This window comes from Quercus robur, chromosome 2 (assembly GCF_932294415.1).
Source record: "Quercus robur chromosome 2, dhQueRobu3.1, whole genome shotgun sequence".
NCBI classification, from domain to species: Eukaryota; Viridiplantae; Streptophyta; class Magnoliopsida; order Fagales; family Fagaceae; genus Quercus; species Quercus robur.
In genome coordinates, this window is record NC_065535.1 from 77,798,718 (window position 1) to 77,820,511 (window position 21,794).

Sequence of the window (21,794 nt, forward strand, 5' to 3'; positions counted from 1 at the left end):
GATTCAAAAAAAGACAATAATTTCGTGAAAACCTCGTTGGTAGAGTGATATGCATATATATAAGAATAAACCATTTGCCATGGGCATTGCACTCATCAATCAATCATACACTTTATTTTAACATGGCTCCCTCTGTCTCCATTTCCATTCTGGTATTAGCATTATGGGTTCTTTGTATATTCACGCACTCCACAACTATGGTTGTTGCAGCTAAGTCATCAGCGCTAGAACTAGAAGCCAAGGCTCTGCTGGAGAGTGGGTGGTGGAGTAGTAACTACACCACCAATGGTTCCTCCTTGAGTCATTGCGCGTGGCCTGAAATCATATGCAATGATGGCGGAAGCGTCACATGGATTCAAATATATGGGGTCGATCTGGGAGATAAGTTCCGAAAACTCAACTTCTCATCCTTCCCAAATTTAGAAGGTCTTGATCTTTATAATACTGGACTCCAAGGAAGCATCCCGCCAGAGATTGGTACTCTTTCTAAACTCACCTATCTTTCTCTATCCATGAATAATCTCACAGGTAATTTGCCTCTTTCACTGACAAACCTCACTCAATTGGAGATGTTTTCCATTCACAATAATCTATTCAGTGGTGAGTTTCCTCTTTTGCTTGCCAACCTCACTCAGTTAGAGACATTTGACATTTCTTCTAACCTATTTAGTGGGTCCATTCCTAAAGAATTGGGAAATTTAAAGAATCTTTATAGTTTAGATTTGAGTAATAACACACTCACCGGGCCAATCCCTTCAACTCTTAGCCTTCTAACCGGTCTTTTTTATTTGGATCTGTCTTCTAATGAAATCAGCGGTTCTATAGCTTCAGAAATTAGATTTCTAAAGCACCTAGAATACTTGGACCTACAACAAAACAAGCTCACTGGTCCACTCCCTTCATTTCTATGGCATCTAACCAATTTGACCTATTTGTCTCTTAATTCGAACCAAATCAATGGTTCCATTGCCGCAGAAATCGGCAACATGAAGAATCTGGAAAAGTTGTACCTCAATTATAATGACATTGCTGGTCAAATCCCTATCACAATTGGTCATTTAACTAACTTGAGAACTTTGTCCCTTGCTTGGAACCAAATTAGTGGCTCCATCCCTGCAGAAATAGCTAATTGCATTTTGTTGCGCAACTTAACTCTAAGCCACAACTACTTAACAGGAACCATTTCCTTTGACATGAGTAACCTTTATTTGTTAGTATATTTAGATCTCAGCTATAATAACCTTAGTGGTTTCATTCCCCGAACTATCAATCATTTAACTGTTTTGGAAACTCTGTCCCTCAATTGGAATCAAATCAATGGCTCCATCCCCACTGAAATAATTGATTGCCAGAGCTTGAGACACTTGTCATTAAGCCACAACTCCTTAAGTGGTTACATTCCCTTTCACATTAGTGATCTTCATTTCTTAAATGCTATTGACCTTAGTCATAACAACATCAGCGGAGATATTCCATTTGAACTTGGGGATTCACCATCTTTAGAGCTCTTGGATTTTAGCTACAATAATCTTACCGGTAACATTCCCAATATTTCTATTTCAATAAAAGAAATAAACTTTTCATACAATTCATTACATGGTCAGATCCCAAATGGCTACTTAAATTGTTCACCTTACACATTTATTGGCAACAAAGATTTATGCGGTGACATCAAAGGTTTCCCTCCTTGCTTTCCATCTTTCCTAAACAATAACAAATCAATTGTCCACCTAATAAAAATTGTTGTTCCCCTCAGCTTTTTCCTTGTGGTTTTACTTGTTGGGTTTTTTTCCCTCTCTCGACGTGGGGATAAGAAAACTAAATATGAGTCAAGTGAAACAAAGAATGGTGACTTATTTTCAATATGGAATTATGATGGAAAAATTGCATATGAAGACATCATCGAAGCAACAAAGGACTTTGACATTAGCTGCTGCATCGGGACAGGCGGTTATGGTAGTGTTTACAAAGCACAATTGCCTAGTGGTAAAGTAGTTGCCATAAAGAAACTTCATCGCTTGGAGGCTGAGAACCCAACATTTGACAAGAGTTTCAAAAATGAGATCAAAATGTTAGCAGCAATCCGACATCGAAATATTGTTAAACTTCTTGGCTACTGTTTGCATTATCGATGCATGTTTTTAATCTATGAGTATATGGAAAGGGGAAGCTTGTTTTCTGTCCTAAGCAATGATGTTGAGGCTGTGGAATTTGATTGGATGAAGAGGATGAACGTCATCAAAAGTATAGCACATGCCTTATGTTACATGCATCATGAATGTGTTCCAGCAATTGTTCATCGAGATATAACCAGCAACAATATACTATTGAACTCTAAATTGGAGGGTTTTGTCTCTGATTTTGGCATGGCTAAATGTCTTGATCCTAATTCCTCCAATCAAACTTTAGTTGCTGGGACTTATGGTTATCTTGCTCCAGGTAAATTAATATTCTTTTTGTGATACTCCCAACTATTATTTTAAAAGGTTTGCCATGCATGGAGCTTTCTACATTTTATGCTATTTAGCTTACTTTATTGTTTGTTATCTGATAGGACCATGTATGCATAATGGAAAATATCACTTTCACAATGGAAATTTTATATACTAGCAAGTTGTCCAGTGTCTTCATAAAATAAGAATATAGAAATAAAAGTAAAACATTAAGATTAAAGGTAAATGAAAGACATTACATCTTTTCATACTTTTCATTTTTTTTTTCTCTCATGTATGCAGAATTGGCCTATACTATGGTGGTGACTGAAAAATGTGATGTTTATAGCTTTGGAGTGGTGGCATTAGAAATATTAACGGGAAGACATCCAGGCGAGCTCATGACATCGTTTTCAACATCACAAAGTGTGATGTTAAATGAAATATTAGACCAACGTCTCCCACCTCCAAACCGTTTGGTTGCAAAGGATGTTTTTCTTGTTGCTGCAATTTCATTTGCTTGCTTACACACTAAACCAAAGTCCAGGCCGACAATGAAATGGGTGTCCCAAGAATTTCTCTCTCATAAGAAACCGGTAACGAACCCCTTACATTCAGTTTCACTGTGGCAATTAAGGAACCAAGAAAATTATACGATTGGAGAGAGTGAAACTCAATAAGGAATGGAGAGAGTGAAACTCAATAAGGAAGTGCTTGTTTTTTAGTTGAGAACCATATTGTTTGACGAACTTATATGGCAAAAACTGTTGTGTTACAATAAGAATACCTTAAGAATCTTGTGCAAGTTGTATGTGTTGTTCTTTATGATTTGTAACTTGTATTTTACAACATGGAATTTTTGTCTTTTCCGCTTTTCTAATGCCACACATCTAAAATTCCCATAACCAATCGCGGAAGTTACAAAGGTTGATTTATATGCTTGATGCTCGACACTAGTTCAAGTTATTCCATAAGAATCAGCAATAATAAAGACAAATTTCAATTAGTAAAGACAAGTAGTAATAAAACCTCCCTTGCTATCTACTCCCAAAGACACACAATCCTCTGTTTCGTCCCTTCCTCAATAAATGATTTAAGGGAAAATTCTTATTACGTCATGCAAGAAAGTCTTTCATCAAAGTTTTTGTATAGGACATTTGTTAATAGATCATTTTAGAAAAATTTTAATACCCACTTTGATGGAAAATATAAAAAGCTATAAAAAAAAAAAAGTTAATTATCTTTTTTTCTTTTACCATGAATAGTTACATTTAAAAAAATGTTTCTTTTGTTAACTTTTCCCTTGAATTTATATCTCCTCATGGTGGCGGGCAATAATTCCAAATCTCAAACCGCGACTACCTTGCTGGAACACAAAATTAGACAATAAAACAAATCAGGCCCCACGGCCGAGACATCACTCCACCAAAATAAGCATGTCCTAGAAACTATTAGTAAAAGGATGAGAGAGAGAGAGCATGTCCCAAAACCAAGATACAAGGCACTACTAGCTTGGAATAGGTTCTAAAATTAAAAAAGAATACAGACTTCCATTCCTTCTACTAGACAAATTTCTTGTTTTCTATTGACTACAAGAACGTACATTCAAGCCCAACTTAGAGCATACCAAAAACCTATGATCACATCTGCACTCCATAAACTCAACTCTTAATATCAACATGAAAGTATCTCCATTAAGCAAGAAGAATCCCATCAGTGAAATCTCACGCAACATCCATGTAATTTGCATTAGCAGAACTTGAGATTTCATTTTGCCAATGTTGCCAACAAAATTTGTTGAAAGTGGACGATAGTCATGTTCAGTGTAAGACCACAAACAATCAGTTAACCTAATTTTCGTTTAAGAATATAGGTATACCCAGTCGGGCCTGCTCTCAACCACAATTAGTGTAAGATCACAAAGAATTACCCACATCGCTTATACCTCAGATTTTAAGGAATGCCTAACACATACTAGATCATCCAATTTATTGCCATCCATTTTGTACAAGGAGACACCTTGCATTTGCATGTAGTGATCTTATGCTTCCTTCCTAAGACTTTTAAAAGGCATGACTTCCCATGGATCCATATCCTGTGCAATACCTCAAATCCCAGCCATCCATTCAATCTAATGGCTTAAATCTTTGACACCTCACCAAAGAACAAAAAGACTATTTTACCCTTCAAAAAATTCACAGCCTGCCCACTGTTTCTGGTAAAAGTCTGAGTAACCAAACAGAAAATCAAGTTTTTCTCGAATTTTTTTTCTAAATAACAATAAATATTAAAAAATTTAGTTAATTGTCACTTTCAAAACAATGTTGAAAACTAGCATCTCGAGTGTCTAAAACTCGAGTTCCAAGATAGAACTCGAGTTTTTAAGTCTCGATTTGCAAGTGGATTAGTTGGAAGTTGGAAAAAAATCAAGCTGAAAATCGAGTTTTAAAGACTCGATTTCCATAAATTGAATAAAAACGCCGCTATAGGTCTATAAAACGTCACTATAGGGCTTAAAAACGCCACTATAGGACTCCTTAAACCTGTACTTATAAAAATTTCTTTTGCAGGAAAACGTCGCTATAGGGTTTTAAAACGTCACTGTAAGTCTTAAAAACGCCACTATAGGTTAAATTTTTTTTGCATGAAACTCGAGATCTAAAGCGAGTCTTTCATACTCGAGTTCTAATATGGATCTTGAGTTTTTAAAACTCGAGATGCTACTTTCCTTTATTGTTTCAAACGTTGCCTAACTTACTATTTTGAATGGCTGAAGACATCTGTTATGCACAATACCTCAGTTTCTCTCTCTCTCTCTCTCTCCCTGCGCAGCTGCCGTCTCTGCCTCTCCTTCAATCCATTGTCACAGCAGCCCTAGCTCATACCCAAACACCGAAACTTAGCACTTGAAACCAAACCCCCAAACACTCACACTCCCTCTTTCTCATGTGTGAAGCTTTCCCAAGTGCCAACTCTCATGGAGTGAAGTTCTCTCTGAAGCCAAACGCCTTTGTGGTAGTCACCACGGGCCCATCACAACATAGAAGAAGATCGAGCAAGACAAGAACAGAACACAGAAAGACAGAAGTCAGAAGAATAACCTCAAACTCCTCTGCTTCTTTCCACCATGCACCCTTCAATCTCGATCTAGGACTCGCCCTTTCCACTCGGTGAGTTCATCAACTCAAATACCAGTTTTTGTTTTCTTCTTCTTCTTCTTTGAATGGCATACTCTTTATTCTTTTCCTTAATGAGCTCACTTTCTAATCTTGCCGAAGATATGTATTAGTTATTTCTTATACCCAAAAGAAAATCACCATTTTTTTTTTGGGCTAAATTTCCCAATCCATTGGAATATTTAGGCAAAACATAATTTGAGTTGAAAAAAGTTACTTTTTGATACCTGGGTTTATTGTAACTATCCACCATAAACTATAGGATTATTTGTAATGTCCATCCTAAACTATAAATTTTTGTGATCAATATATATTCAATACCCAGATTGGAGATCAGTTTACCAGTCAAAATTAGTGTTGAATTTACCAAATCAGTGGGCTGGTTTATGTGGTAGTGTGCTCTAATGTATCAAAATTAATTTGTAATGTTCACCCAAGTGGGCCTTTACTAAATTTTGCATTTTAATACTGATATTAGATATTGGTGTGGGCATTGCAAGTTAATCTTGAATTAAGGTGTTGATATTGCAAAAATATTTGTCGGTTAGGGTGGAAATTGTAAATGAGTCAATGACCATGTAGGTCAGTGTCAATACTCAATAGCTACATTGAACCCTTAATACCAGAATTGCTTAGCTTCGAATTAGCCCTGAAATGTCCCCCTTTAAGTCTTATAAGATTTTTAGACGATTTTAGTAATTTTGTTTGTCCCACCAGTAGAGGTCTACTCATGATTGAAGCCTTATTTTGTCATATAATTCAGGTAATTGAAAAATGGATAGTTTTTTCAACGTTAATAAGTTTTGCATATTTCAATAATAACTAAATCAAAATCTTATCATTTATGACTTTATTCTCTCTCAAAGATCAATGAATACAAATCATCCTCAATAACTTTACTGATGTCTTTTACATCCTAATTTGAAGTATCACTTGGGTCTTTAGGATTCCATGGTCGATTGAGTTCTCAACTTAGGTTCATTATTTGTGCATTCCAATTGTTTGATAAATTGTCCTAATGATTATGTGATATGTGCTTTCTGTTCAATCTGGTGGGGTTGTTGCTGGTAGATGCCAGAGTCTATGCTAATCCTTGTCTCTGATCCAGTTTGGCTTTAAATGACTTTGTTTTGTATTATTAGTCTTGTTGTTATGTAAGCTAGCAATCTTTGTTAGGTTGTCCTTGAAGGACTGTGAGTTTCAGAGTAGCTTTACTCTGCTAGATGTAATATGTTTGTTCATTAGTAAAATATCTGAATAACCAAAACAATTCTTGTAAACATACTCTTTTGTGCCATTTGGATGAATTATACACAAAAATTTCTAGATAGAAAGTGGTAATAGGCAGTAGAAGAACCTTGTCAAGTGAAATTTCTGATAAAATGTTACCAAAAGACTTAATTGGTCCAAATGAAGAACCTTGCCTATGTGTATGGCTAAAGGAATAGAATGTTAAAACTGTGAAAACCACTTAATACACCAGCATGCTGGCTTCCCATATATATGCACACACTCAATAAAACATTAGTTATGTAAGGTGGAATGAAGATATGTGAGTAGAGACTATGAAGTTAACCCTAGTATTTTTTACACCTTCGACTAACGATCAATTGAGATTTGATTAAACAATCTTATTTGGTTATGTAAAACTTTTCAGGTTTGGCAGAAATACACTAGAGGTTTTAGCTATAATTTAAATGCACAATAGAATAATTTAGTACATCTAATACTAAGCTTGCTATATGATTTATTGATGTTTTACATTTTTTTTTCTTGATTATTTCTTTCAAAAATATTAGAAATGATTCATTGATTATTTCTTTCAAATATTACATTTGTTTTTTTTACATTTGTGTTATGTGTAATTGCTTTCTTGTAGATGTCCTGTACAAGTAATGCATTAGGTCAGGAAGGATCATTTGCAAGTGTGCACTATCATCTCCTCAAGAGAGGCGATCAAGTATTGCAAGCTCCGGCCACAAAAATTGATGGTGCAAGAGATCCTCAACTCAGAGAAGTGTTGCAAGTGGAGAGAATGGGTGGTCCACAACATCAAGCAATTTTTTTAGTTTAGAATCATGTTTTTTAAACTTTGGCTAAGTGCTCTAATGATTGTTCATATACCAATTAGTTTGGCAATGATGTACTAGTGATTTGTGCGAGATGTATTCATGAGCAGATTATGATCTTCATTTTGTTATTAATAAAAAAAAAAAATCTGCACCTATGTGCAATTTATACAAATTATAATTCTCGTTTTATCATTAAAGAAACATGTGCGCCTATGTGTAATTTATTTTTGTAAATTTGTGTTTTGTTAACATCAATGAAAAAAAACAAAAAACAAAAATTGTACACAGTAAATTGCTTCTCAAAAAAAGAAAAAAGAAATAGTTTGTGGACAAATGATCACAAACAAGGTCCGCATTGCATATCCTTCAATTCATATGCAAATTTGAGTTAGTTTTTTATTACAAACAAGTAGTCAAGGTTGCAACTTACAACTTGTAACACATTTTTGATCCCTTACATCTGTTTGAGAAAATTAAAAAAGAAATTAGATAAAACTAGATGTGAAGGCCATAAAGTCATTAGAAATACAATGAGAGAAGTCATTAGCAAGCATTTAGATTTCATTCAATTTTTCACCAGGTCTAACATTTTGATCCTAAAAAAAAGGAGAGCCCAATAATTAAACTGTTTTTATTTGCCTATTCTTGTTGATAATAACAAATCTAAATCTGTGTATAAAATGTTCAATCTATAAACTATGTTTTGAATATTTCCTCAGCCCAGTGAAGCTAATGGAGCCTCAAGCTGCTCTGCCATGTGATATAATCCTAGACTTAATTAAAATGAAGGTCATTAAGTGCCCGTTTGTTTCCACATTTTGAGCCCAAAAAGGGCTTTTTGAAAAAAGCTAAACCTAAATTTGCGTTTGGTTAAGCCCAAAAACGCGGACAAACGTGGAAATTTTTATGGACCTCTGAGGGTCCATAAATGAAAACACGCAGTGTGCGTTTTGGATGGGTTACCGTTGCTACGGTAGAATTACGGAAATACCCATTCAATTAGAACAACAACTCTTTCGGAAACAGCAGATCAAGAACAGAAAAAAAAATTAGAACAACAACTCTTTCGGAAACGGCAGATCAAGAACAGAAAAAAAAAATTTAGAACAACAACTCTTTCGGAAACAGCAGATCAAGAACAGGAAAAAAAAATTTAGAACAACAACTCTTTCGGAAACAGCAGATCAAGAACAGAAAAAAAATAGAACAACAACTCTTTCGAATCAACAGCAGATCAACAACAACAAGAAAATTAGGACAACAGCAGATCAAGACCCTCTGGCGGATCAAGAAGACTGACGAAAAAAAAGGGGGGGGAGAGATTTACCGACCATCCAATCTTCCCGATCATCCAAGAACAAGAAAAAAAAATAGAAAAAGAAGAAGGAGAGCTGATTCCTTTGTTTGTTTTGAAGTGCTAAGAGGAAAAAAAAAAGAAGAAGAAGAAAGAGTTGTGGAATGTTCTGGACTGTGCTGGTATGGTAGGGAATAAAAGAGGAAAGAAGGAAAAAACAAAAGAAAAGAGTGTGGGTACGTGGGTAGAGGAGAAAAAAAGAGGGAAAAAAAAAAAGAAAAAGAAAAAGGAAGGAGAGCCCACGTGTGTAGAGAGAAAAAAAGAGAGAAAAAAAAATTATATCACAATATTTTCACAATAAATCTTAAGGTAGGTTATTATTAGCTAATATTGGTGAGAAAAAAATAATTTTTTTAGAAAGAGAAAAAAATAATTTTAATAGTATGTTAAAATTAAAATTAGTATCAATTTTTATCACAATATTTTCACAATACTTTCATAATAAATCTTAAGTGGTAGGTTATTATTAGCTAATATTGGTTCTAAAAAAATAATTTTTTTAGAAAGAAAAAAATAATTTTTTTAGAAAGAAAAATTGATTTAAATATGATGAAGTAATTGATTTAAGTATGAAACAAACTCACATAAAAAAAAAAAAGTATGAAATAAATTCCCTTATATATACATTGTCCTTTTTGGTAATTTATCCCTCAAACTGCCACTTTTATAAGTGCTAGCCAAACACTCAACTTTTTCATTATACACTTTTTAACAGTTTTTACCAAACACTCAGCTTTTTGAAACTCCACTTTTTCATTATGCACTTTTAACAAAACTCCACTTTTTCATTATGCACTTTTACAAAAAGCTGAACCAAACTCACCCTAAAACAAGGTATAGGTTGAGTTTGATGTTTATGCCTTTTCTTTCTCACCTGAAACAAATATTGCTAGCTTACATAACAGCAAGACTAATAATACAAAACCAAGTCATTTAAAGCCAAATTGGATCAGAAAACAGGATTAGAATAGACTCTAGCATCTACCAGCAACAACGCCACCAGATTGAACAAAAAGCACATATCACATAATCATTGGGACAATTTACCAAACAATTGGAATGCACAAATAATGAACCTAAGTTGAGGACTCAATCAACCATGGAATCCTAAAGACCAAACACAAAATTCATTAAATCTACATCATTTGATCAATATCTAACCATAATCATCACAAAAATCCACGAGTATCAAAGGAACTAAAAAAAAAAATCAAAATAAATAAAAAAGAAAGAATACTTTAGGTGTTATTGAAATTGCTGAGTGCATCACCAACAAGACTGCTGTACCTGTAGTGACGATATTGGAAATCCATTTTCATTCAATCAAAACAGATTCAGCCATATTGCAAAGCCCCAATTTTCAAACTCAAGCAAAACCATCAAGCTTTACACTCAACAAGAAAACCCACTAATCAAGCTAATAAGAAAAAAATCCAATTTCCATACACATAGCATCACAGTTTTAGCAAAAAAATCCAAAAAAAGAAAAAAAGGCAGAATACAGAGAGATAAACTAAAACTCTATGAAGCATTTTAACAAACATCTTCAATGCCCACCCAAAAACCAGCTTTAAAAATTCCAATAATAACAGTTATTGCTAATACTAGAAATCCAAACAAGAAAACCCATTCATCAAGCTAATCAAAACTGAAACAAAATATTATTCATCAAACTAAGAAAAAAATGAAACAAAATGAGTGTCAAAGGGGTTTCGGTCTTGTCTAAAAGGCAAATAAAAATTGAAAAAAAGAAAAAAGAAAATAAAGAGTAGAGCTGGACCTGCGGCCATCAGTGGTTGTGACACCGATGAGAGGCACCACCAACGGCGATAGGTGTGAGTGGAAGCAGAAGCTCGGCCACGGCTGGGCTTGAGAGAAGGAGAAAACAGATAAACCCAAATGAGAGAGAGAGTGAGATGAGGAGAAAACCATAGTGGCAAGAATCACTGGTGGTGGTGAGGGATTTGGTGGCTGCTAGCTATAGCCATGGAGATTCAGCCATAGACAAAAGTTTTGTGGAAGAGAGAAATATTTTGAATTTTTTTGGATCTGATGAGAAGCTTAGAGCAACCACATCAGCTCGTGTAAATTTTCTGTCTATTTTGCAAGAAAAAATCTACTTTTTCTATTTTACACATTCATTTTTACAAAACACTCATATCAGTTTATCTATTCTACACATTCATATAATAAAATATTCATTCTTTTTACATTTTTTATTATTTCATTCCCTCTCCTCTCTGGCACAAACTCATCACCTCGTCTTCTCCGTCCACACCCACACCCAGCCAGCCACTGTTCCACAAAATCCGGCCACTGATTCACCGATCTTCCACAACCAGCACCATAAAAAAAACCAACTCACTCAATCCGAAACCCAGTCAATCCCAAACCCATTCATCACCCACCAAACCTGAAACCCAATCAAGCCATCATCACCCACCCAACTCGAAACCCACTAACGATTTGATGATTTGATCGGCGTGGTTTGATGATCGGAGAAGCCTTCGTTTGATGATTTGATCGGCGTGGTTGGTGATCGGCGTGGTTCAATGATCAGCAGCAATTGATGATCGGCGATCGCGTGGCTTGATGAAAATGAGCAAAAGAATTCGGACTGTAATATGAGAGGAAGAACTCAAGAGGGAGAGGGAAGCTGAGACCTGAGAGAGGCACTGGTGTGCTCAGTGAGAGGAGAGAGAAAAAAGAGCGAAAATGAGGTTTTTATTATACTGTACAGATAATATTATTTTATGGGATAAACGGGCTACAGTGCCCGTGTAAATTTACACGGGTACTGTAGCTCGTTGAAAATTTTAGATGAGTTTACACTATTTTAAATGGACTGATGTAGTGTGTTTTTTGGTTCAAAATGTGTAAAAATGGTCAAAATGTGTATTTTACACAATTATAGAAGAGCTGGTGTGGATGCTCTTAGGCAGGAGACAATGAGGAGAGAGCAAATTGAATTGGCAAAGAGCTGAGCACACGGATTGCCAGCTTGGATTGGTGAGGTGTCAAAGACTTAAGCCATTAGATTAAATGGATGGCTGGAATTTGAGGTATTGCACACCGTGCAATACCTAGGGTATTGCACGGGATATGAACCCAACTTCCCATTTACTGTAATTTGAGTACTTCCTGACATCACCCATGTCTGGAGATCCTGAGATGGGTCCATTGTTGTTAGGCTCCACATTGCCCCACACCTTACAACTACCAAACTGGCCCAAATCACCCACCTGACTACCTTGACTCTTCTTTAAGCGCAAAGCTGCAGCGTGAGCTCTGCTAATCATATCTCGACTAGGTACATCTGACCAGTCATGCTTCCTCTTGGATCTCATGGGAGAATGGATCCTAATAACCTGACAGACATGAATCCTAGTCATTTGGAGAGAATAATTGGGGCATATGGGCCTGAGGTAATAAGAGTGTATGATAGCTTCTCAGAGGGGAGAAAAGAGTAAAATGGAGAAGAGAGAATATCCTTACACCAAGGCATTCTAGAAGCTGATAGTATGCTCTCCCTTGAAGTGGATTGTGCCCTTCCTAGGTGTAGAGAAGTTTCGCGTCCTATCATAAAGATCATGACATATATTAGCTAGAATGCAAAGATAGCAACATATATAGAGTATCATGCAAATAAGGAAACCTGAATTTAATGAGATCATGATACAAAAAAAAAAAAAAATCTAGCCAGCATACAAGGCAATGGAAAATAACAATTAATTGAGATACAGATGCAAATAACAAGGACATCAGCAGGTTATCAATTGATGAAGGGTCATTCTACCGTACCCCCTCCAAAAAAGAGAGGGTACGGTACCCACCTACATCTAAACCATTCATTTAATATTGTTTTAATCTGGACCGTTAATGTAATTTTAAAGGATTTTGGTTACCGGTTAAACAGGTTTCATATATAAACAAAAAATTATAACATTCATCCCACTTTTTTCCTCTCTCACATTTGCTTCACGCTTGCTCTGTCTCATGTTTGCTCCTTGCTCTGTCTCACGTTTGACTTTCTAAACAAAACTCTCAAATTAGACAACTAAAACCATACCCACAGAAGAACCAGACAGTGGCACAGCCACAACCTCAAATCAACAGCGCTTCTTCTCATCCAATCCAACTCGTTGGCTTCGCTCTCTAGCTTCTTCTCTTCCAATCCATCCTCAAATCGGCAGTGCACTCATATCCAATCCAACTCGGCGGCGCTTCCTCTCTTCCATTCTAAATCGGTGGCACCACCCACAATCTTCAGGTTCTCTCTTTACATATGATTAACGCTAATATGGGTTTATATTATTTCTCTAAACTTTGTGGGTTTAAGCTATTATTTTTTTGTTTGAGTTTAGGTTCTTATATATTTGACAAATTAATCTATTCTGGTTTTTTTTTCCCCCTGTTTTCTTCTTCTTCTTCCATTTTTGTTTATATTTTTTATAAAACAATCTTGAGTTTGAATCTGGAAAATTCTACAAGAAGTATTTAACTTAGCAGTACAGTTATGTGTAAGTTCAAAATAGCTTAAATCTTTTTTTACCTACTTGCCCATTTTGATAACAACATAAGGATCACTGCATCTGACATCCCTGACTGCAAGGTTTACCCCTCTATGGACCTTCCTGAGGTTTGCAGTCATATCTTGGCTTTCCTTCATGGTAAGTCCTTTACAACTCTGTTGGTAATATGAGTTCTTTATATTGGGTCTTGTATTTTTTTCTTCCTTGTATGATTATAAGATCATGTTAACTTACCAACTTGTCATGGACATATCTACTTGAGATTCTTTACCTGTTTCATGTATTTGTTACAATATGACATGATTTGGGATAACTTTTGCTTGTTGTCTATGTGGTCTATAATTACATTCATTAGGAAATGATTTTAGATAACTTTAGCTATTCACAAGATACTAGTAAAAGAGAGCTGATGACTTCCAAGGAAGACAAATAGTTTTTGGTTCTTAGAAGTTATTTGGGTGAAATTTAATGTGTGGGGAAGGTACTTTTTTGAAGAAAAAATGCCAACTAAACTGCCTTATTTATCATTATGCCTTTTGTTTCTTCTATCATAAATGTGAACATTGCATAATCTGCATTATTTACAATATTTGCATGACATATTAGGGGATATGTGCTAAGACACAAAATGTTGCTGAGCAACCAAAACTAATCTGCTTTCTATAGTTTTATATTGAAATCATGCATTAGTGTTTTGCTTGGTTATGTTGAGTGTGGTCCTTAGCATTTGATTTTTGTGATATAAGAAACTGGTAAACCATTCAATACGGTGGCTTGGAATTGCAATATTTGCTTCATTGCTGTTCAGAGGGCAGTTTTATGTTTATAAAATCAATAAGGGTTTAAAGAGGGGAAAAGTTATTTTTTCTTTTTCTGAGATATTTGCATCAGGTTTTGGAATGGGGAAGGGGAAGATATGTCAATTTTTTTGCATGGGTTCATATGTGTGATAGACCTAGTGCCATAAAATGAATGTACTACAATGTTTTCTTCTTTTCTATATATCATTCTTTTGAGGTCTCAAGCTGAACCATGAGGTTATAATTTACATCCTTTAACTGTTATTGCAGAAGCCTAAACTCCCAAGTTAGGCAAGATGCCAATCTCATCTAGCAATGAACAAGGTAAAGAAAGCAATGGGATTGTTGGGACGAGCCGGATCCCAGTTGGCTAAAATCTATTTATTCAGAGAAGGCCCCTCAGTTGGACAAGGCACCTGTTGTATTTCCTTGATTCACAAAGTTGCATTTGGCTGAGGCTTAAGAAATGCATAAACAAAAATACGAAGAAGTCCAGGCTCTAGTCAGAGCACATCGAGAGTACTATGATATGAAGATGAGGATGCAAGCAGATATTAAAGATCTGTTATTGAAAATGGAAGCTACAAGACAATCTTGAATTATGATTAGCCGATCAGTAGGTCTTTCTATAGAATTGTCATCTTCTCAGGTAATTGTACCCTTACTGCTGAAGGTTCTATGTTGTATTATAACATCATGTGTCCTATCTGTTATAGTTCATGATCAGTAGGTGAATTTTCTATTCTAGGTTCTGTAAACAAGGCAACTAGATTAGAAAATTTTCTTTTGTTAGGTCTCTTAGTCTTAGGCAATTTGGTGGATAATTTCTGTCAGGCAGCTGCCCCACCTCAAAGAAGCAAAAGAATAAATTATGAAAGTAGTGTGTGAATGTACAAAATTCTATAATAATCTTTATTTTCTGATGTGTTGTAGATGGAAGAAACCACTTTTATTTGGATAAGTTTGTCTTGTCAATGAAATTCTCTTCTGTTGAACTGATGGAACATTAGGAAATGTGTTCTAAAATACTGTTGGGCTTTATAGAATTTCTTAGGCATACTTATCTTGATTTGTGATATACTTGGAAAGATTAGATACCAAGTAGTACTTTGGAATATGTGCTTGTGCTGCACTATAGAAGCCTAAATAGCTAAACATTTATTGGCTGCAATTGTTTCCTTCTAATTTACTTTATGTCATTCAATGGCAAAGGAGATGCTTGAATCAACAAAACCGAGGATGACTAGCAGCTTGGCTACTCTAGCTTCTACGTAATACATTCTTCAATCTCTTTTTCATATGTTGTTGTTTCTTTTTATGTGGCATGGTTTTTAACAGGTCTCTAATTTGGTCTCATTTATCAAGAGCTGAGGAATTGAAAGGTAGCAGTGATGAGAGGCCTACTCTATTTAGTGGCAACCCCTTTGAGTCAACAATGATTGAACTAGCCAGCGGTTCAAAACAGGTCTTCAGAATCAACTAGATGCAGAGCTAACAGCACCTATTTCCAAGACCAAGGAGTCTCTCCCTTCTTAACCAAAAGAATAAATTATGAAAGTAGTGTGTGAATGTACAAAATTCAATAATAATCTTTATTTTCTGATGTGCTGTAGATGGAAGAAACCACTTTTATTTGGATAAGTTTGTGATATACTGTTGGGCTTTATAGTAAAATCTCTAGATCTTATACTTACAGTTGCCCCATCTGTCTCTCTCATTTGCCAATGATGAGGTTAATTGAAATTCAGAGTTTATAGTTTACTTAAGTACTCCATCATACATTTGGTAGATAAGTCAATTTCATTTTAGCATATATCTTTGGCTTCTCATTTTCCAAGTGCCACTACATTTTAATCTCCTATGATGAGAGATCCACAATAAAATAAAATACATATAATAATCCTCAACCCAAAATAGTTTGCATGACCAAATACATCCAATTTATGACTTTTACTCTGTCCAAGTGCCACTACATGTGGTTGACTACAAATGGCGGAGCATAAAATAGAACATAGTAAGAGTAAGACAGAGGACTTTTACTCTGTCCATTTCACCTTGCATTACAAGCTGTGGTTCTAAAGCTCATTGTCATTTAATTATTAACATTTAAAAAAAAATTAAAAGGAATTTACATTGTGGCACTGAGTATGCACTTGGGGTTGTAAGGTTATCTCTAAATCACTCTATTTGTAATTGTGTTGCCTGAATGTTTTTAGGGATGTTTGGCAAATTACAAAGCTTGTTTAGTTTGATACAAGTTGAACTAAAAATGAGACTATTAATCCAGTTTGTCTAGAATCAAAACCAGTTTTAGTTAACAGGTAGCTTGTGAAAATGTCAAATTTGTACGCATGTGAAAACACCAAAATTTAAAATTTTAATTTGGAGGGCATGATTTTTAAAGAACCACTTTGAAGATATGGGAATGCATTTAGTTCCCACTTTGAATAAGTTTTTTGAACAAAAGACTTGCCAAACTAAAAACAATTAAAACTAATTATGTTGATCTTGGCTGCCCAACCTGGTTTTGTGATTTGCTACATTCCTTTACTTATTGGTAATTGCTGCTGCCAGGGAGGCATACTTGAAAAAAGAAAATAGTGTAGGCTCTCTCAGACTTAGCTAGTGGAGGTTTTGTTGACTCAAATGAGGCTCACACTTATCATTATGGCCGAAATGCTAAACTCTCAATGACAAAATTATTTTTGATAATTTTTTTAAAATAACTGGGTTGTTCGTTTTTGGTAAAATTGGTCAATTGTGCTTAATTGTTTTTAGCTTTTTTATTGGTAATTTTTGTTATTGTGGAAATTTTTTGGGATGCTTATTTTGTTTTAGATGGGTTCAAATGTTATAGTAATTTTATGAAACAAAATTGCATAGACACTTTAGTTGGGGTGGTTATACTGGTGTCGGACATAGACATTTGGGACACCTCCACACACGTGGATCTAATGAAAATGCCTAAAAAATATAAGATCTAGTGTATTAGCCTTGATTGATGACCTTTTCATACTGGATCTGTAATTTCAATTTAGGTGTTTACTGAAAATTTTAAAATTGTCAACAATCTTTGGATTGGATTTTTTGCATAACTTGCTAATTGTATGGTCACCCTACTTCCAACCTTAGACACCACAATAAACACACAACTATGATTAAGTTGCAGATGTTGCATAAGAAAAATTAGAGAGCACATAAGGTTATACATCTTCGGTTTTATAGTATATATAAATAATAAAAATAAAAACATCAAGAAAGTGACCAAACACAAATGTGAGACAAAAGTAAGGGAACCACCAAATGTGAGAAAAGAACTGTCACATGTGGTGTTGGAATAGCATAATGTGAGGATGAAATTGTTAAATGTGAGAAAAAAGTAAGGGAACCATCAAATGTGAGAAAAAACTGTCACATATAGTATTAAAATTGCACAATGTAAGGATGAAACCGTCAAATGTAAGAAAAAAGTAAGGGAACCACCAAATGTGAGAAAAGAATTGTCACACGTGGTGTTGAAACTGTACAATGTGAGGATGGAACCGTCAACCACCAAATGTGAGAAAAGAACTGTCACATGTGATGTTGGAACTACACAATGTGAGGATGGAATTGTTAAATATGAGAAAAAAAAGTAAGGGAACCACCAAATGTGAGAAAAGAATTGTCACATGTGATGTTGGAACTGCATAATGTGAGGATGAAACTATCAAATGTGAGAAAAAAGAATGGGAACCACAAAATGTGTGAAAAGAACTGTCCCATGTGGTGTTGAAATTGTACAATGTGTGGATGAAACCGTCAAATGTGAGAAAAAAGTAAGGAAACCACCAAATGTGAGAAAAGAACTGTCACATGTGATGTTGGAACTACAAAATATGAGGATAGAACCGTCAAATGTAAGAAAAAAGTAAGAGAACAACCAAATGTGAGAAAAGAACTGTCACATGTAATGGTGGAATTGTACAATGTGAGGATGAAACCGTCAAATGTGAGAAAAAAGTAAGGGAACCACCAAATGTGAGAAAAGAACTGTCACATATGGTGTTGGAACTGCACAATGTGAGGATGGAACCATCAAATGTGAGAGAAAAGTAAGGGAATCACCAAATGTGAGAAAAGAACTGTCACATATGGTGTTGGAACTGCACAATGTGAGGATGGAATCGTCAAATGTGAGAAAAAAGTAAGGAAACCACCAAATGTGAGAAAAGAACTGTCACATATGGTGTTGGAACTGTACAATGTGAGGATGGAACCGTCAAATGTGAGAAAAAAGTAAGGGAACCACCAAATGTGAGAAAAAAATTGTCACATGTGATATTGGAACTGTACAATGTGAGAATGGAACCGTCAAATGTGAGAAAAAAGTAAGGGAACCACCAAATGTGAGAAAAGAACTGTCACATATGGTGTTAGAACTGCATAATGTGAGGATGAAACCGTCAAATGTGAGAAAAAAAAGTAAGGGAACAGCCAAATGTGAGAAAAGAACTGTCACATGTGGTGTTGGAACTGCACAATATGAGGATGAAACCGTCAAATGTGAGAAAAAAGTAAGAGAACCACCAAATGTGAGAAAAGAACTGTCACATGTGGTGTTGGAATTGCACAATGTGAGGATGGAACCGTCAAATGTGAGAAAAAAATAAGGGAACCACCAAATGTGAGAAAAGATCCGTCACATGTGGTGTTGAAACTGCACAATGTGAGGATGGAACCATTAAATGTGAGAAAAAAATTAAAGGAACCACCAAATGTAAGAAAAAAACTGTCACATGTGTTGTGGGAACTGCACAATGTGACGATAGAACCGTCAAATGTGAGAAAAAAGTAACTTGTTATAGCAAGTTACTTACTAGTGGGTACTGTACCCCCCCCCCCCTCTTTTTTTGGGGGGTACCGTAGAATTACCCATTGAGGATGAAAAGTAAAATAATATAAGCTAGAAAATCAGAAGTTAGCTAACCATTTAGTATAACCAGGATCAACTGTGAAACCATATATGTCAACAATGTCACACATGGAGAGTGCTAGTTCTATAGATTTCATTCCAGTTCCTTTGGCACCTCGACACAGCACAATTCCTTGGAAAAGATAAACCGGATTTGGAATACTCTGCGACAAAAACAATCCAAAATGTCAAAATGTTCACCATGTCTTTTAAGGAGGCCTCAATTAGTGGTTCAGCATGTAACACCTATCCAACCACACCACAACAAGAATATTTTACTAAAACACTAACTGATAGCGGAAGTTTACGGAAACAACTAATATTTATCATCACAGAAGTAAGGTATGTGGCAAACTGAAAGAATGATCTAGCACACGGATACAGGGACGGACCCAGGTACAAGGCTAAGGGGGCCCGAGCCCCACCTGGGCCCAAAAAAAAAAATTTTTAGCAAGTAAAATTTTTCCAAAAAAAAAAAAAAAAAGGGGCTTGGGCCCCCCTGAAATTTTTGCTCCGGCCCCCCTTCCCCTAGCCCATCATCCGGCCAGCTCAGAGCAGAGCCCATAAGGCCATAACCCATGTCAATACACAAAAAAAAAAAAAAAAAAAAAAAAAAAACTCAGCCCTCAGCAGTCCAAAACCAAACGAAGAAAGCAAAAACCAAAGGAAAAAAAAAAAAGAAAAAAAAAAGAAAAGAAAGGAAAGTGAGAGACCGAGAGGCGAGAGCTACGAGTGAGAGTGCGAGACGGAGAGAGACAGAGAGGCAGCGGTGTCGCCGTGACGGAGAGATTAGAGAGACAGAGAGTGAGACGAGAGCGAGAGAGTCCCTAAGTGCGAACCCAGCTTCGAGCGAGACCCACGCCGGCGAGAGCGAGACCCATGCCGCCACGCGAGACGAGATCCACTTGCCGCTGCTGCCGCCGGTTGCCGTTTCCCGATCTGCCCAACCCAGCTTCGAGCCTTCACAGAATCACAGGTATTTACTCTTTAACTCTTATCTTTTCCTTCAAATTTCAAAACCTTGTGAATCTGTGATCTGAGATTCTGAGAATTAAAGAAACTGTGCTTGTGGTGTTTGAGTGTTTCTTGTTTGTGTTTTTACTGATGAACTGAAGTTACTGAACTGATTTGGTGATTTGGTGGCTGGTGCTTGTGCTGCGGCTGAACTGAATTGCTTGTGTTTTTTTTTTGTTTTTTTTTTGTTTTGGGTTTTTGGCTTTGTGACTGTGTTTGTGGCTCTTGCTGCCTTGCATTATATAGATAAAAGAAATAGAATGATAGATAGAGAGAGTAGAGATTGTATTGAGTAGTGACAGTCAGATGCTTTGTTGACCGGTAGTTGGACATTAGTTGTACATAATAATAGGGAATAGGGAAAAGTGGTGTGGAGTTGCTGTTGGGCAAAGACAAGTGACAGGGGAGAAAACAAAAAAAAAAAAAAAAAAAAGGTAAAGTTAAGAAAAGTTTTTGTTAGTAGTGCTTGACTGTCTGTAGTGGGATTCATTGGATATTTGGGTTAGTGGGTCAGAATTAGGAAGATGAAGACAAGAGACAATACAAAGATACAAAAAACATAAAAGATATAAATAAAGGAAGAGACAACACAGAGACATAAATAAAGGCAGTTTAAAGGCAGACAAAAGACAAAAAGAAAAAAAATAAATCATATAATATAAGAAATTATCACACAAATTTAAAAAAATAACGGTAATTCTTATATAATTTTTATTTTATTTGTAGATCATGAAAAAATCAACTACAATGCTTGATTTTTTCAAAAGAAAAGGTTCAACTTCAAATTCTTCTGAAGTCAACGTGGAATTGCCAACAATTAATGTTGCTATTCCAATTCCGGAAAATGCGGATGTTCCAATTCCGGAAAATGCAGATGTTCCAATCTCTCAAATACAATTTCAAAGAATTGACCTTGATTCTTTGGATTATGATCCCGAAACACGCAAACAAATATGGGAATATCATGTTAATCAACGTGATGAAATTCGACGGGCTTACATTAAAAAAGGTCCGCACCAACCTCCTCTAGAGACATTCAAAAAAAGTGGAAAGCAGAATCGTAGTTTTCAAGTTTCTTGGTATAGAAATAATTCAAAATGGCTTGAATATTCTCCTACAACAGATGCAGCTTATTGTCTACCCTACTTTGTCTTTCATAATCAAATGTGGTTGTGGGACAAAATACATTTATTGTTGGTGGATTTAGAAATTGGAAAAAGGTTGGGGACAAAGATTGTTCTTTTCAAGTTCATATAGGAAAAGATCCTAACTCAGCTCATAGAGTTGCTGAGCAAATGTGTAAGGATTTGATGAACCAATCGCAGCATTTGCAAAGGGTAGTTGATCATTTCACTATTGAACAAATTGCAAATAATCGGTTGCAATTGAAGGCCACAATTTTTATTGTGCGATATCTTGCCTTTCAAGCTATAGCTTTTAGAGGTCAAGATGAAAGTTTT

General features: G+C 35.6%; 4 protein-coding genes and 1 long non-coding RNA gene across 22 annotated transcripts in view; 4 read left to right on the plus strand and 1 right to left on the minus strand.

The window, feature by feature from the left end:
- LOC126715135 (MDIS1-interacting receptor like kinase 2-like) overlaps positions 1-21,794 on the plus strand; it is a 99,284-nt gene that overhangs the window by 61,590 nt on the left and 15,900 nt on the right. The window contains exon 3 of one of the 2 annotated variants that reach the window (XM_050415577.1): positions 3,126-3,210. The exons of the other annotated variant lie outside the window; for it this stretch is intronic. The gene's annotated coding sequence lies outside the window, so the exon portion shown is untranslated. Of the gene's footprint in view, positions 1-3,125; positions 3,211-21,794 lie in introns of those variants that run through there. 2 annotated transcript variants of the gene reach the window in all.
- Positions 1-21,794, minus strand: part of LOC126715137 (sialyltransferase-like protein 1) — a 101,605-nt gene that overhangs the window by 57,579 nt on the left and 22,232 nt on the right. For 2 of the 17 annotated variants that reach the window (XM_050415592.1, XM_050415585.1), the window contains exon 11: positions 12,244-12,402. The exons of 13 other annotated variants lie outside the window; for them this stretch is intronic. In XM_050415592.1, coding sequence (XP_050271549.1) covers positions 12,244-12,402 — 159 coding nt within the window. The remainder of the gene's footprint in view (positions 1-12,243; positions 12,403-21,794) is intronic. 2 more of the 17 variants (XM_050415590.1, XM_050415584.1) reach the window with 1 other exon arrangement.
- Positions 1-21,794, plus strand: part of LOC126715134 (MDIS1-interacting receptor like kinase 2-like) — a 63,360-nt gene that overhangs the window by 26,097 nt on the left and 15,469 nt on the right. The gene's annotated exons all lie outside the window — the stretch shown is intronic.
- LOC126715133 (MDIS1-interacting receptor like kinase 2-like) lies at positions 68-3,185 on the plus strand. Its single transcript, XM_050415575.1, has 2 exons — positions 68-2,439; positions 2,736-3,185. The coding sequence occupies exons 1-2, from the start codon at positions 123-125 to the stop codon at positions 3,110-3,112; spliced, it is 2,694 nt and encodes an 897-aa protein (XP_050271532.1). The 5' UTR covers positions 68-122; the 3' UTR covers positions 3,113-3,185.
- On the plus strand, positions 5,226-7,881 carry LOC126715140 (uncharacterized). Its single transcript, XR_007651810.1, has 2 exons — positions 5,226-5,602; positions 7,488-7,881. It is a non-coding gene; the product is annotated as an uncharacterized LOC126715140 (long non-coding RNA).

What these genes read in the sequence shown, in the direction of transcription:
- LOC126715133 (XM_050415575.1), top strand. Translation starts at nt 123, where the DNA reads ATGGCTCCCTCTGTCTCCATTTCCATTCTGGTATTAGCATTATGGGTT. An exon ending in TTATGGTTATCTTGCTCCAG is followed by an intron (nt 2,440 to 2,735) that starts GTAAATTAATAT and finishes TCATGTATGCAG; the next exon opens with AATTGGCCTATACTATGGTG.